Source organism: Anarhichas minor, unplaced genomic scaffold (genome assembly GCF_050575085.1).
Source record: "Anarhichas minor isolate MPS153535 unplaced genomic scaffold, ASM5057508v1 ptg000010l, whole genome shotgun sequence".
Taxonomy (NCBI): Eukaryota; Metazoa; Chordata; class Actinopteri; order Perciformes; family Anarhichadidae; genus Anarhichas; species Anarhichas minor.
In genome coordinates, this window is record NW_027466456.1 from 6301233 (window position 1) to 6312974 (window position 11742).

Here is an 11742-nt window from a genome sequence, read left to right on the forward strand (position 1 = left end):
TTTAAAGCACTGCATATTAAGTAGGTTCAAGCACTGACTGCATAGTTTTTGTTTAAAAATACAGTACATTGGATTTCATGAGCAGCAGCCGGCTCAGCCAGCTGTTTTCTTAATGCATCCAGGCCACTAGTAGCACGTGCTTGTATGATGACGGCTGCGTGGCAGTCAAGAGGACGTATGTGGGATCTACATTCCAGTCTTTAGTTCAGCTGTTGGGATTTTTTTTTTTTTTTACACCTTTCTCAACTCACACCCTGGACAAATCTGACAGGTGCTGCTATGAATAAGTTTGTTCCATCAGGAGGGATGTTTGTGTGGTATCCCCACACCGGAAACCTTGTGAGCTTGAATATCTCCCCTCCGCTGCCTTTCATTTGTGTGTATACGGTCTGTCCCACAAGTCATTCAGCTCTGTGTTATCAGGGAGTGAGGGAAGGCACAAGGGAGTGTCAACAGCTTTTCTTTCTTGAAATGGATAACTTCCCTGTTTTGGAGCAGCACAAGCCCTGAGGCTCTAAAGTGTCCGAGGTGAAGCGGGGCAGGGCTCCGAACGCCCCGCTAAACCGGAGAGGTCACAACACGTGGCTCAGAGGCAGAAGTGACTCAGCTTTTAAAAACTCATGACGTGCGTCTTTCTTTTTCTGAATTAGCTTCCTTTGCCGATGCTCCCCGCTTGTTGTACTCTGATCTGATCTGACCTGTGACGTTACATTCCACCCCGCTGATGATGTCGAGAAAAAGGGCGTGACTATTACGTGGCCAAATTTTCTACGAGAAACGTGGCCACCAGACGGTCTTTGTTCCACTCAAAGCCGGAGGGAGGAACAGGTCTCGGAGCTAAAAGCGCTTTTTGAGAAAATTAAACCAGATATCAGTGCAGACAAACAGAAGCAGATAAGAAAGTACTATTATTGTCGTGTGTGTGTGTGTGTGTGCGCGTGTGTGCGTATCCTCTACTCAGACAACCAATAAAAAAAAAAAAAAAAAAGGAGAAACATGTAAGAAACAAAACAACTGTAGCTTTCTTTTCTTCGCTGCATCAGGTTTTAGTGTGCATACTTTGCACATGTGACAGAAGGTGGACAGGGGGGGGCCTGTGATAAGTGAGGATGATGAGGGGTTTATTAAGGAGGAAGAGGGGGGGGGGGGGGGGGGGGGGCAGGGAATTAAAGTTCAGTCCATGACAAGAGAGGGAGGCGTGTGTGGCGGGGGGGGGGGGGGGTATCGGGGACAAGGTGACGTCGTGGGGAGGAAAGGTCAGGAGGCCTCGGTGCCCGAGTCGTCGTCATCGTAGCAACAGTCCTCGTTGTCCTCGTCGTCGTCGTCGTCCTCCAGCTCCTCGTCGTCGTAGTAGTCGTCGTATAAGAGGTTGGAGCCGTCGTCTGTGGGCGGGACTTGGGTGCGGACGCAGTACTCGTCCAACGTGATGGGAACCTTGACGCCGTCCCGCTCTGCCTCCGCTTTGGTCGCCACCACCTGCTTCCTGCGAGGGAAGACGAGAGACGGAAAAACATATGAGGCCACGCTGAGCGTCAGCGCTGGTACTTTGTGTACCTGCTACGTGTGAAGAGTGCCGTGTGTGCAGTTTTCCTTCTTCCTCTCGGTACCTGATGATCTCGATGTATTCTCTGTCCTTGCCCTTGCTGTCCCTCCACTTGCGGTACATGACGGACGCGTCCACGTTGGCCGGGGAGAAAGTGTTGGGCTCGTTCAGCAAAGAGATCACGCTGAGCAGGATGGTCCTGAGAGAGACGTCCAAGAGTGGAGAGAGATTAAAATACAGGAAGAGGACGAGGTAAGACGAGACAAGAGACATTGAGAATGCTGGACAAAGAGTCGTACAGGGAAATAAATAAATAAAAGAAAGGCAACAGAGAGAACAGAAAGGGGGGAGGGGGGGGAGGGGGGAATGAAGGTTAGGGTTCTAAACCCTAGAACATCCATTTGTCTCTGCTGTCGTCTGTGGAATTTGGCTCCAAGAGCTGTTCATTAAATGTCCTGACAGAAATACATCACTTAAAGTTCACTTTGACTCAGGTGAATCAACTCGTACTTGTGATCTCCTAGCAGCTCTCCTGTTTCCATGAGACAGATTGTGGGACTGATTTTGTTGTTGGTGAATTATACATCACGTTTGGACGTTTACACATCTCAAACAAATGTTTAAATTAAGTCCAATAGTTACAGATTACTCACTAATGATCTATTAGCTGATAATAGCAGCGCTGCTCCTAGATGCTACATAATCTAGAGATGCATAACAAATGGGGTGAAAAACTAGCGTACAATAATAGCCAAAAAAAGAACAAAACTACATAAAGTCATGAAAAAACACCCCCAACAGGATAACATCTAAATCCTGCTCGCTAGATAAGAAAGCAATCTAAAAACCTAGCTGGAGGTCAGTCTGGTGACGCTGACTTACGACAAGCTGCATAAACACTTGCATGACTTGTGAAGCCTTTAGTCTGTGTTGATTGGTGGACAATGAGACGATGAAGGAAGTGTGGACAGTAGAAGGAGGCTAGTGATGCGACATCGCATTAAGGTGCAAAGCTACTGGAAATCAACGCCACAAAGTGTTTAAACGAACAACATTTTGATGCCAATCTTATAAAAAAAAATCTATATTTGACATTTTGACTAAAAGGCAGATGACTGGGATGGGGAGCGTGTTGGGCAGATGATTCAAATAACAATATTTAAAGAGCCAGCTGTAAGCCACTGGACAAACAGCTGACTGCTCATCGTTGTGTGCGTGTTGTTCTTTAAGAAGAACCAGGACAGAACTGAGAGCATTGTATCGTGTACCTGACGTTCTGTGTGGGGTTCCACCTCTCTGAAGGCAACTCCCCGCTCTGTGGGTCGTCCACTGGTGGGTGCAGGATAGAGATGCATACATCCCCGTTCTAGGGACACGAGAGGACACAACCAACAGTTTACTTATTACAACTCAGATACAGTTAAAAGACTCTACTGGGATTGGACACTCTTCTATAGTTTGCTTTAGAAATCCTTCTAAAACATAAGAGTTGAACCAGGATCTAGTGTTATCATATACTCACACATACCCTGCATATATGACACTATCTCACCTGTGTATTAATAAAAGATATGAGCAGCTCCGGTATGTTTTGTACAAGGACTTATACTGGTCACAATTACCTCATAAATGTTGGGGTGCCACATTTTGGTGAGGAAGCGGAAAGCCGGTGGAGAGTACGGGTAGTCGACGGGGAACTTGATCCGAGCCTGAGGGCGAGAGAAGACACATATTAGCTGCGTGAGAGGCAGGCAGTTCATTTGCATTTCTCCCTCACCAACAGACAAGTCATGACTACTTCCCTCCACACTGTTGCAGTTTGGGAGAAACATTTCCACCCAGTCGGTCAAAAGAGCCAGACCGTCTCAAATGTACCTGGGAAAGTAAAGGGTGACTCCTTTAGCCACATGTAAGCCGCTGCGTATCACTTTATAGGGACTAGTGGTGCTGTTCACTTAAAGAAAACATACAGTGTGTATTGTATCCACCGATTCGGCATGCTAAAAACTACTCTGCTTGTGGACACAGTCTGCCAGGGTAAAGTGAATAGACAGACAGACAGACAGACAGACAGACAGACAGACAGACAGACAGACAGACAGACACAGACACACACAGACACAGACACACACACACACACACACGGGAGTAAGAGAGTGCTCGATTCTGTACGTTGTCATTCACAAAGGCCGACGCTTGCAGCACTGGTGTCAACAAGCAGGTGCTGAATGAAGATCTCCACAATCGCGCTGATCAGCGTCAGTAGTGATTGAAAGAAAAAAAAAAAAAGAAAAAAAGAACTATAAATAGTAGCTGTACAAGTCTTGGCAAACTGTGGCGGCGTATGGACGAGCTAATGACAGTGTAATGTAATATTGCATGGAGGGAGGGAGGCAGTGCATTCAGCTGCCGACTGTGTGGAGCTTAGAGACACCGATGGGTGAGGGGAGGGGCTGCTTGTATAAAAGACATTGTGGGGGTTTGTCCTCTCCAGCTGTCACTGCAACCCAACACAATCCACTACTCACACCCGTGTTCTGCTATAACCCCCCCCCCCCCCCACACACATACTGTATTAATGCTCCTATGTGTGGAGGACCCCGCCTCCCGTTCCATAAGGCGTGCCATGGGTGGCATCGGGGGGGGGGGGGGGGAGACACACAGATACTGATTACACACACGCACGTCACTCACAGCATGAAACCTTCTGCTTAACCCCGCTGTCATATGCACACACACATACACACTTGTTCACATTTGCTGATTCGGCATGGTCAGCTGGTCTGCCCAACTGTGAGCAGACAAGTGGGAGGCAGGAGGGGGGAAATCGGCTGCATGGGAGCAGGGAGGCAGTGGTGAGGTAGTGGGGGGGGGGGGGGGATTTCACTTGGAAATAAAAGGGGTTGTGCTCTATATAATATGTGTGCTTAACATTAAGGTCTTATCCCCCTTTGCATGCAATATAGCCTTTAAGCCAGCGCAGGATGGAGCAGTAACTCATCAACGCTGTGACCAAAACGCTAGACGTTTGACCGGTTAACGGTCACAGAGTCTGTCCGATAAAGCTGCAGTTCAGGATCTGTTATCTTTAAAGTGTGTGTGTGTGTCAGTATGTCCTGACTTTCCATACAAGACCAACATTTGCCGTCTTTATGTGATCTGGATTTGCAGAATAAACCTGCTCTCACCATAATAAAGCCAGAGTGGAGAAGGAAACACTGACACAGTCCTGAGAGAATGCCACGTGTAGGGGAAAATAACAAAATCCCCGGGTCGGAAAGCTGGCGACCCCGTCAGAGTGCAGGGTTCAAGCAAACATTGTACATATTACTGGCTGGCAACAGGGCAACAGGGCAACACAACAACAACCAGGGTGAGGAGGAAGACGAGGGCCAGGGAACAGTGGGAGCTGGGTTTGTCTTCCAAAACAATATCAGCATCAAGATTATCACTGTCAAGTCCACTGACTGAGACGTAGGCAAAGATAAAGATTATTTTTATATATCTGGGAAACCTCCCTGCCTCCGTAACAATGTGCCAACACTCCCAGTGGGAAAAGTGGTTTATGCTCGTTTGTCTTCCGGTGAGCTTATGACGAGCTCTTCAGCAACATGACATCTGATTATGAAAGCCCCCAGATGGTTTTAGTTCTCTTGCATTGTTATGGATTTTTAAAAACAATCCTAATTCACACCACCAAAATATCTTTGGTAAAGAACCGTCTTATCCATCCAGTTTCATCACAACCCTTTTTATGACGCCCTGGAAACAAAAAAGGCACAAACGTAAACCAGAGCAAGACAACTCTTGGTCGACACACGGGGAAATGTCGGGTACCAACTACTCCGCATCGCTGCTTTCATCACACGGGATCTTTATGCACGTGCATATTTGAATAAAAATAAATAAAAAATAGATCCCACTTTGTAGCCTTCTGCTTTGAGGCCTTTGCACCGACACCATTAACTAGCTTCATTCATCACAATCCTGTGAGTTTGAATGCAAGCTACAAGTAAAGCAGGAAGCTGGGGATATGCATTAAGGATAAGCATTGATTTAAGAAGGTAAGAGCATGATTTCACAATGCAGCTTACCAGGAGGCTTTCAAACCATATTCCTTTCAACACAATGCCACAAACACAGGCCATTCAAAGCTCAATGATACTATCAGCATACAACTTGACACAGTCAGATGGCTAAGAAGGGAAAGGTGTGCGTGTGTGTTTCTTGAGGTTTTAGTAGCATCCAACAATTAAGTCGTTGTAGTTGCAGAGCAGTTTGTCCTGAAGGTCTGTCCAGGTGATGGGTGTGTTACAGGCCGTATTAAGGACCATTTAACCACCAGTAACGTGGAGTTCACTGACCAGAAGATGGCCTGAAACTCTTGACCTGCCCACCAAAGTGACACCAAACCTCAGATTGATGGAAGGAGGGTGGAGATGTGTGATGGCGCTCGGTCAGCGAGCAGAGAAGAAACACGAGGAAGATTCAGCGGGGTCTTAGAGGGCCGATATCAGATTCCTCTTTAGTTTCCATCGTCATGTATTGAATATATCTATTCCCACCCGTATCATATACTCACACATGAGCCTTCACTGTACGACACCCGCTCTCGCTGTGTCTCCATTACTGGGCAGGACTTATTTTTGCTTCGGATACAGCAGCTCAAAGAAGATCTCTGCCCATCGCAAAGTGCTCGCCTCAGTACACTTGCTGCAAAATGCTACAGCTGACTTGCATGTCATGCCTCATAATTGGATTGAGCACAGAATTAACAGCATCCGCGGTCAAAAGGTGAGTAACCCTGAACAGCTCATTTGCAGTGCAGCCAATTTCCTGCCGAGCATGCAAAAAAGGACTCATGAAGGGCTGGTTACCGAGACTACGGGACAGCAGATAAACTTTATATATATATCTTGTTCGGATTGTGAGCTTAAAAGCAGCCTTGAAGGGAGAACAGGAACGACGGGGAACGCGCCCGCCGTGTGGAAAAGGACAGCAAGGCGAAGTAAACCAGGTCAATGCAAAGACCCTGAACAGAACAAATCATTCCGTTCTCCCCGAGCACCGACTCGCCTTCTCCACAGACCTTATCCTCATACAGCCAGGCCGAGCTCACGCTGAGGGGAAAGAAGAAAAAGTCCCTGTGTCGGGCAAATCACACACACACACACACACACACACACACACACACACACACACACACACACACACACACACACACACACACACACACACACACACACACACACACACACACACACACACACACACACACACACACACACACACACACACACACACACACACACACACACACACACGTCTTAGGGTGATCACCATTTCAAACAAACAGCTATGTTTGAGAAGTATATCACCACACTGGTGGCATGTACAGGAAGAGCAGAAAGAACACACATGGCCAGGCTTCAGGGGACGGTAATAACTGTCTGCTGGGGCCTCACGTCACCTCTATCCACAGCAGGCTCGCCTTTCAAAAGAAGGGGCACCGCTGCAAGGAAGGGCTCTGCCTGATCTCGATTCCGGCGGTTTCTGTGTTCCCTCCTCTTTCCTCTGCCCCACTCTCGTTTCTCCGGGACACAGCCAGAGGGGGGGGGGAGACATGGCTCCAACCGCTCGGCCTAGCAAAAGCCCTATGCAGCCGGGTTGGGTCCTCTCTGCCTGTTCCCTCCCCTCCAACCGCTGGTACGAATTATGTAGCATGCACACGAAGAGGAAGGAAGGGAAGGCCCAGAGTCAGCTGGGCCAGAAACCAAAAGGGAAACACCCCCCTCTTTTTCATGTTTGCTGTGAAGAAGTGGTCCGTCAGTGCCACTCGAGAAAACCGCTTGCCTCGAGATACGAAAGACGTTCTGTTTCACACTATATTTGGAGATGCAGAGACCCCATTTACATGCAAGAAAAAAAAGACAATTAAAGCTACCAGGTGATGACACAGCAGCACTTCGAACATGGTCACCCATCCAATTTCACAGATCCCAGGCTCTTGTGCAGTCACTGCACGCACACACGCACAGCGTAGATTCTGTCGTACATCACCGTGAGCGTGACCTTATAGTTGTGCATACAGAACACGGTAAAACAGGGCAGGAAGAGGTCAAATCTGCCAAATGACAACCGACAAGACTTCGGTGTCTCAGAAAAAGCAACGTCATCGTGGAGTTTACAGACCTGCACACGCTGGTCGTCCTCGTTTTATTAACCCAACAAGCTGATCAACAAGGAGAGCACAGAAGCAAGTAAACGTGGTGGGTTTTATGTTCCAGCAATACTTTGTTTGTTTTTTAAGTATGATTTTTTGGATACATTTGTGTAGCTTGTGTCTTTGCCTTGTATAGACATGAAACTATTACATTAAAACTGAAGTCAGAACTTCAGATACGCTGTACGTTATGCCATGTAGAGTAAAGCCTGTCGGTTGAGCCCGTTACACAGAACACGCCCCTCGGAAAGTACCGTCACTAAGTTTGGCTTGTTGAGGAGGGGGTTCATTTGAACACAGATTAAAATAACAGTAATGAATTAGGTCACTGTATGCAAATAAAGTGCTGTGATTCACTAGATTTCCATCCATTTCTATATTTTAATGCAGATGTATTACAAGTGTCAGACAAAACTGCAAGCATCACAAATTTAGAGATTGCCGTTTCTGATCGGGGATGAAAAACAAGGGGCTCCTCAGCAAATAAAACATTTTTTAAATGATGTCAAATGCAGTTTTAATGCTTTGGTCATAATTACATGACTTCCTCAACAAACAGTTGAAGCAGATCAGAAACTTGTTAATTTGAACGGCTCATATTTAAGCCTCAGATGAACATTATATTCAATAGAATTTAAACAAAAAGTAGTAGTAATAATATCGTCTGGAGAATCAAACTGAACGTCAACAACAACAACGCACACAGTGAGCCACTGTCCAAACACTCCTTTAAAGTCTGCCATCTCTGGGAGTGAAAGCGACCCCACTAATCTGCCTCATACATGTCCCAGGACCACTGCTGTCTATGGGACCGACTGGCCCTCTGCCAGCAATCATCAGACACTCCGAGCCCGGAGGGATAATTCACATGACAAAGCGGACGGACGGGGACACGCACGCACGCACACACACACACACACACACACACACACTTTGTGAGACCAACAGGTCAATTTATGATAAGTATTGTGGATATTGTGCCATTTGAAATGTAATTTCAATAGTCCACTGTGTGCCTGCCGGCATAATGTATTCATGGTGTGACTCTCCGAGAGCAACACCCATGTGAAACAAATACCTGACTCAGCTCGGTATCGTGCGATGTCATTACCTGTCCGGGCAGCTGCAGCGCGTCACGTTTGTTTGGGTAACCTGGATCAGAACAGGGTGGGTTTTTCCTCTTTTGTCTATTTTTTTAATTATTTGAATAAAGCAAACTGGTTGGATGGAAACCCGGCGGAGAACAATGAGTCACAACCATGCGGTGGATTTCACAGGCAGGCTGTGCATTCCTGGCCCGACAAAGGAATCCTGTACACGGCACCCACACGGATCCACTGAACACCGTCTACGGCGGCCTGACCGGGGCCCTCTGCCTGTGTTCACATGCTCGAAGAGGACCAGGGGCAAAATGAACAAGCTTCTCAAGAACTGGAATAACAAGACTGTACTGCTGAAGGGATGATCTACAAACAGAGAGCATTCACAATATGCTGGATAATCTGAACACAGGAGCCTTCGCTGATATATATATAAATTACGGTTTAACTGCAACATAGAAAACAACTATGGCTAATGCGGGACTTAGCATTATAAACAACAGAATGCCATGTAAAAGAAACCATGTACAGTTTGAGTGTGTTGTTGTTTGTTTGCTTTCAAGGCCCTGACCTACATTATTCTAGTCTTTTTCTCAGAAAGACAGGACCATGATGCCACATTAATAAAAAGCGCACTGTTTTTTGTTTGACGTCCAATAAAAACAACTATCCGGGGAACGTTTGAAGCAGCAGTAACAGGGGTTTATTTGACTTTGCCAGGCAAAGTAATAAATCAAAGTGCCTAATAGGACGAGTAACCACATTAGCACAGGACTTGTGTGAGCAGGAATCCACTCAGTGTTTTGCAATATCTGAAGTTGAATTTCACAGACACACACACATAGGTTCTCTGCTATGGCAACAAATGCAATGCTATTCTATATTTACAATGTAGGTGCCTGACTTTAAGTGGGGCTTAAAGTGAGTGGAAAATCAATTTCCATTGCTCCAACTTTTTGGACAAGACCAGTACAGACAACCAGGTCACGTTCATGTCATCCTAAAAAGATCGAACAGCATTGAGTGCCTTTTAATACCAAGACAATTGAGTAGTTAACTAATAAGTTAGTGGAGGCTTTGTAAACTGCCAACCCTCTTTGTCAAGAACAGAAATACATGTGAAACCAAAACAATTTTTTCACTCTCAAGGGAGGAAGTGTGGATGAAAAACAAATGAAATGGCTGTTGACTCTGATTGGGCCCGTCTACATTTCAAAAGCAAGGTTACCACACACTATGGGTTGAGTTCATTTGAATATACAAACAACAAGTCTCATCTAACTAGAGCTGTTGAGCTGTAACGAAACACACACACACACACACACACACACACACACACACACACACAAAGGGAATGATTGAGTTAGTTAACCTAAGGTGATGAGCATTTAGCAGGTTTATGCTAACGACCTTTTGTTTTATTTTAAAACACAAAAGTGACTCTGTAAAAACGTGCTCACGTGCTGACTGACACTGTAAAAAGAGGACCTCGATGCATCTCTATATATTTTAAGGAAAAATAAGTTTTAATGTTTACAAGCAGTCAATAATCCTGATTGAGTCGATTTAAAAGTTGAACAAAGAAGAAGGAGATTGTTTTATCACAGTAACGCTAAACAGGGAACAGCTGCCAATTAGCGAAGTTAACGTTATTAGCGGTTACCTGCTAACCGTTGGACTGTCCTCGATTTTACTTAAATGTGGGCTAAATATACCAGCTAAAGAACAATAGATCGACTGCTAGCTAACACTAGCTACTCACCTTAAAATACCCCCCCTCGTAGTGTGTATTGGGGGGTCCGAATATCGCCACTTCCCAGTTGTACATGTCGGACTCGTCCACCAAAGTTATCTTGAACCCTTCGACTGGCTCGTCTTGGAGACTTTTCATCTCCAGCATCAGGGCTTTTTGGGAACTGGCTACATGGTGTCCATGCTGAGCCATAATTCCACAACGATTTGTATATAAATATATATCGGCAACGACCCACCACAGCTGTGACAAAGCTTGCTCGGTACAAACAATAAGCTATCAGTTGAGGAACGCGCTAACGCTGGTTTCCGTTAGCACGGTTCCAAAAACAGGATCTAAAAAAAATCGCGACGGGGCTTTATTTGGTCAGAGCTGGTGCTGCTTCCTCTGTTGTTGTGAACAGTCCCGGGTAGCCTCAGTTATTAACAACCATCTAAACCCGCTGCTGTGAAGCCACACTCAGTACCTATTCCATTTCCGGTTACGGCTTTCGAAATAAAGCCCATATCTGTCATTTTTAACGTTTACGTTCCATATGTTAACGGTTTGTCACTTTTCAGGCTATAACTTTAACTAAATGCAATGTTAACTAATTGAAATCAGCTACACCGGCCCGGTTGTCAAAACATATCACAAAGCTAAACGTTTGCTCATTCTTTTTTTAAATGGCTCAGCCACTGTTTTGCATAACGTCTCCATTTAACGCTTTGAGAGGGGCTTTTATGTTGAAAGGGAAACCGGAAAACTCATCCCGGTGAGCTTGACAGTGATGCTAACGAAAAGCTAGCATGTCTCTTGTTTCGGGTGTGTTGCTATCGCACATAAAAGAGCGACCTTTGCTTTCAAATAAACTAGTTATACATAAGTTATAACACCAAAACCCGCGGTTATGTAAGCCGAACTTTACTAAACTCAACTGCTCGCTCTAAGTCGGTAAAGGGGCCGATTACTTCTGCTGTTATGCAAAGCTTTCTGGGAATTGAAGTTCAAAGCAATGCGTTTAGCTGCACGTCTTGCACACATTCAAGTGTTTATATGCCAAACACAGTCTATGTAAATATAGGTATATAAAACACCATACCTCCTCACTCATTATTCAGTTACATATTCTGTTCACATAGGA

The 11742-nt window shown here is 45.7% G+C and overlaps 1 protein-coding gene across 1 annotated transcript; it reads right to left on the reverse strand.

The window, feature by feature from the left end:
• Positions 1–1175: 1175 nt before the first annotated feature.
• On the reverse strand, positions 1176–11042 carry cdc34a (cell division cycle 34 homolog (S. cerevisiae) a). The gene is made up of 5 exons (XM_076087847.1): positions 10629–11042; positions 3166–3252; positions 2812–2909; positions 1608–1742; positions 1176–1483 (listed from the first exon to the last, which is right to left on the reverse strand). The coding sequence occupies exons 1-5, from the start codon at positions 10809–10811 to the stop codon at positions 1258–1260; spliced, it is 729 nt and encodes a 242-aa protein (XP_075943962.1). The 5' UTR covers positions 10812–11042; the 3' UTR covers positions 1176–1257.
• Positions 11043–11742: the final 700 nt, after the last annotated feature.

Coding starts and splice junctions, on each gene's coding strand:
- cdc34a (XM_076087847.1), bottom strand. CDS start 10,811: ATGGCTCAGCATGGACACCATGTAGCCAGTTCCCAAAAAGCCCTGATG. Junction 3,253..10,628: donor ACGAGGGGGGGTATTTTAAG/GTGAGTAGCTAG, acceptor TCTCGCCCTCAG/GCTCGGATCAAGTTCCCCGT. Junction 1,484..1,607: donor GAATACATCGAGATCATCAG/GTACCGAGAGGA, acceptor CTTCCCTCGCAG/GAAGCAGGTGGTGGCGACCA.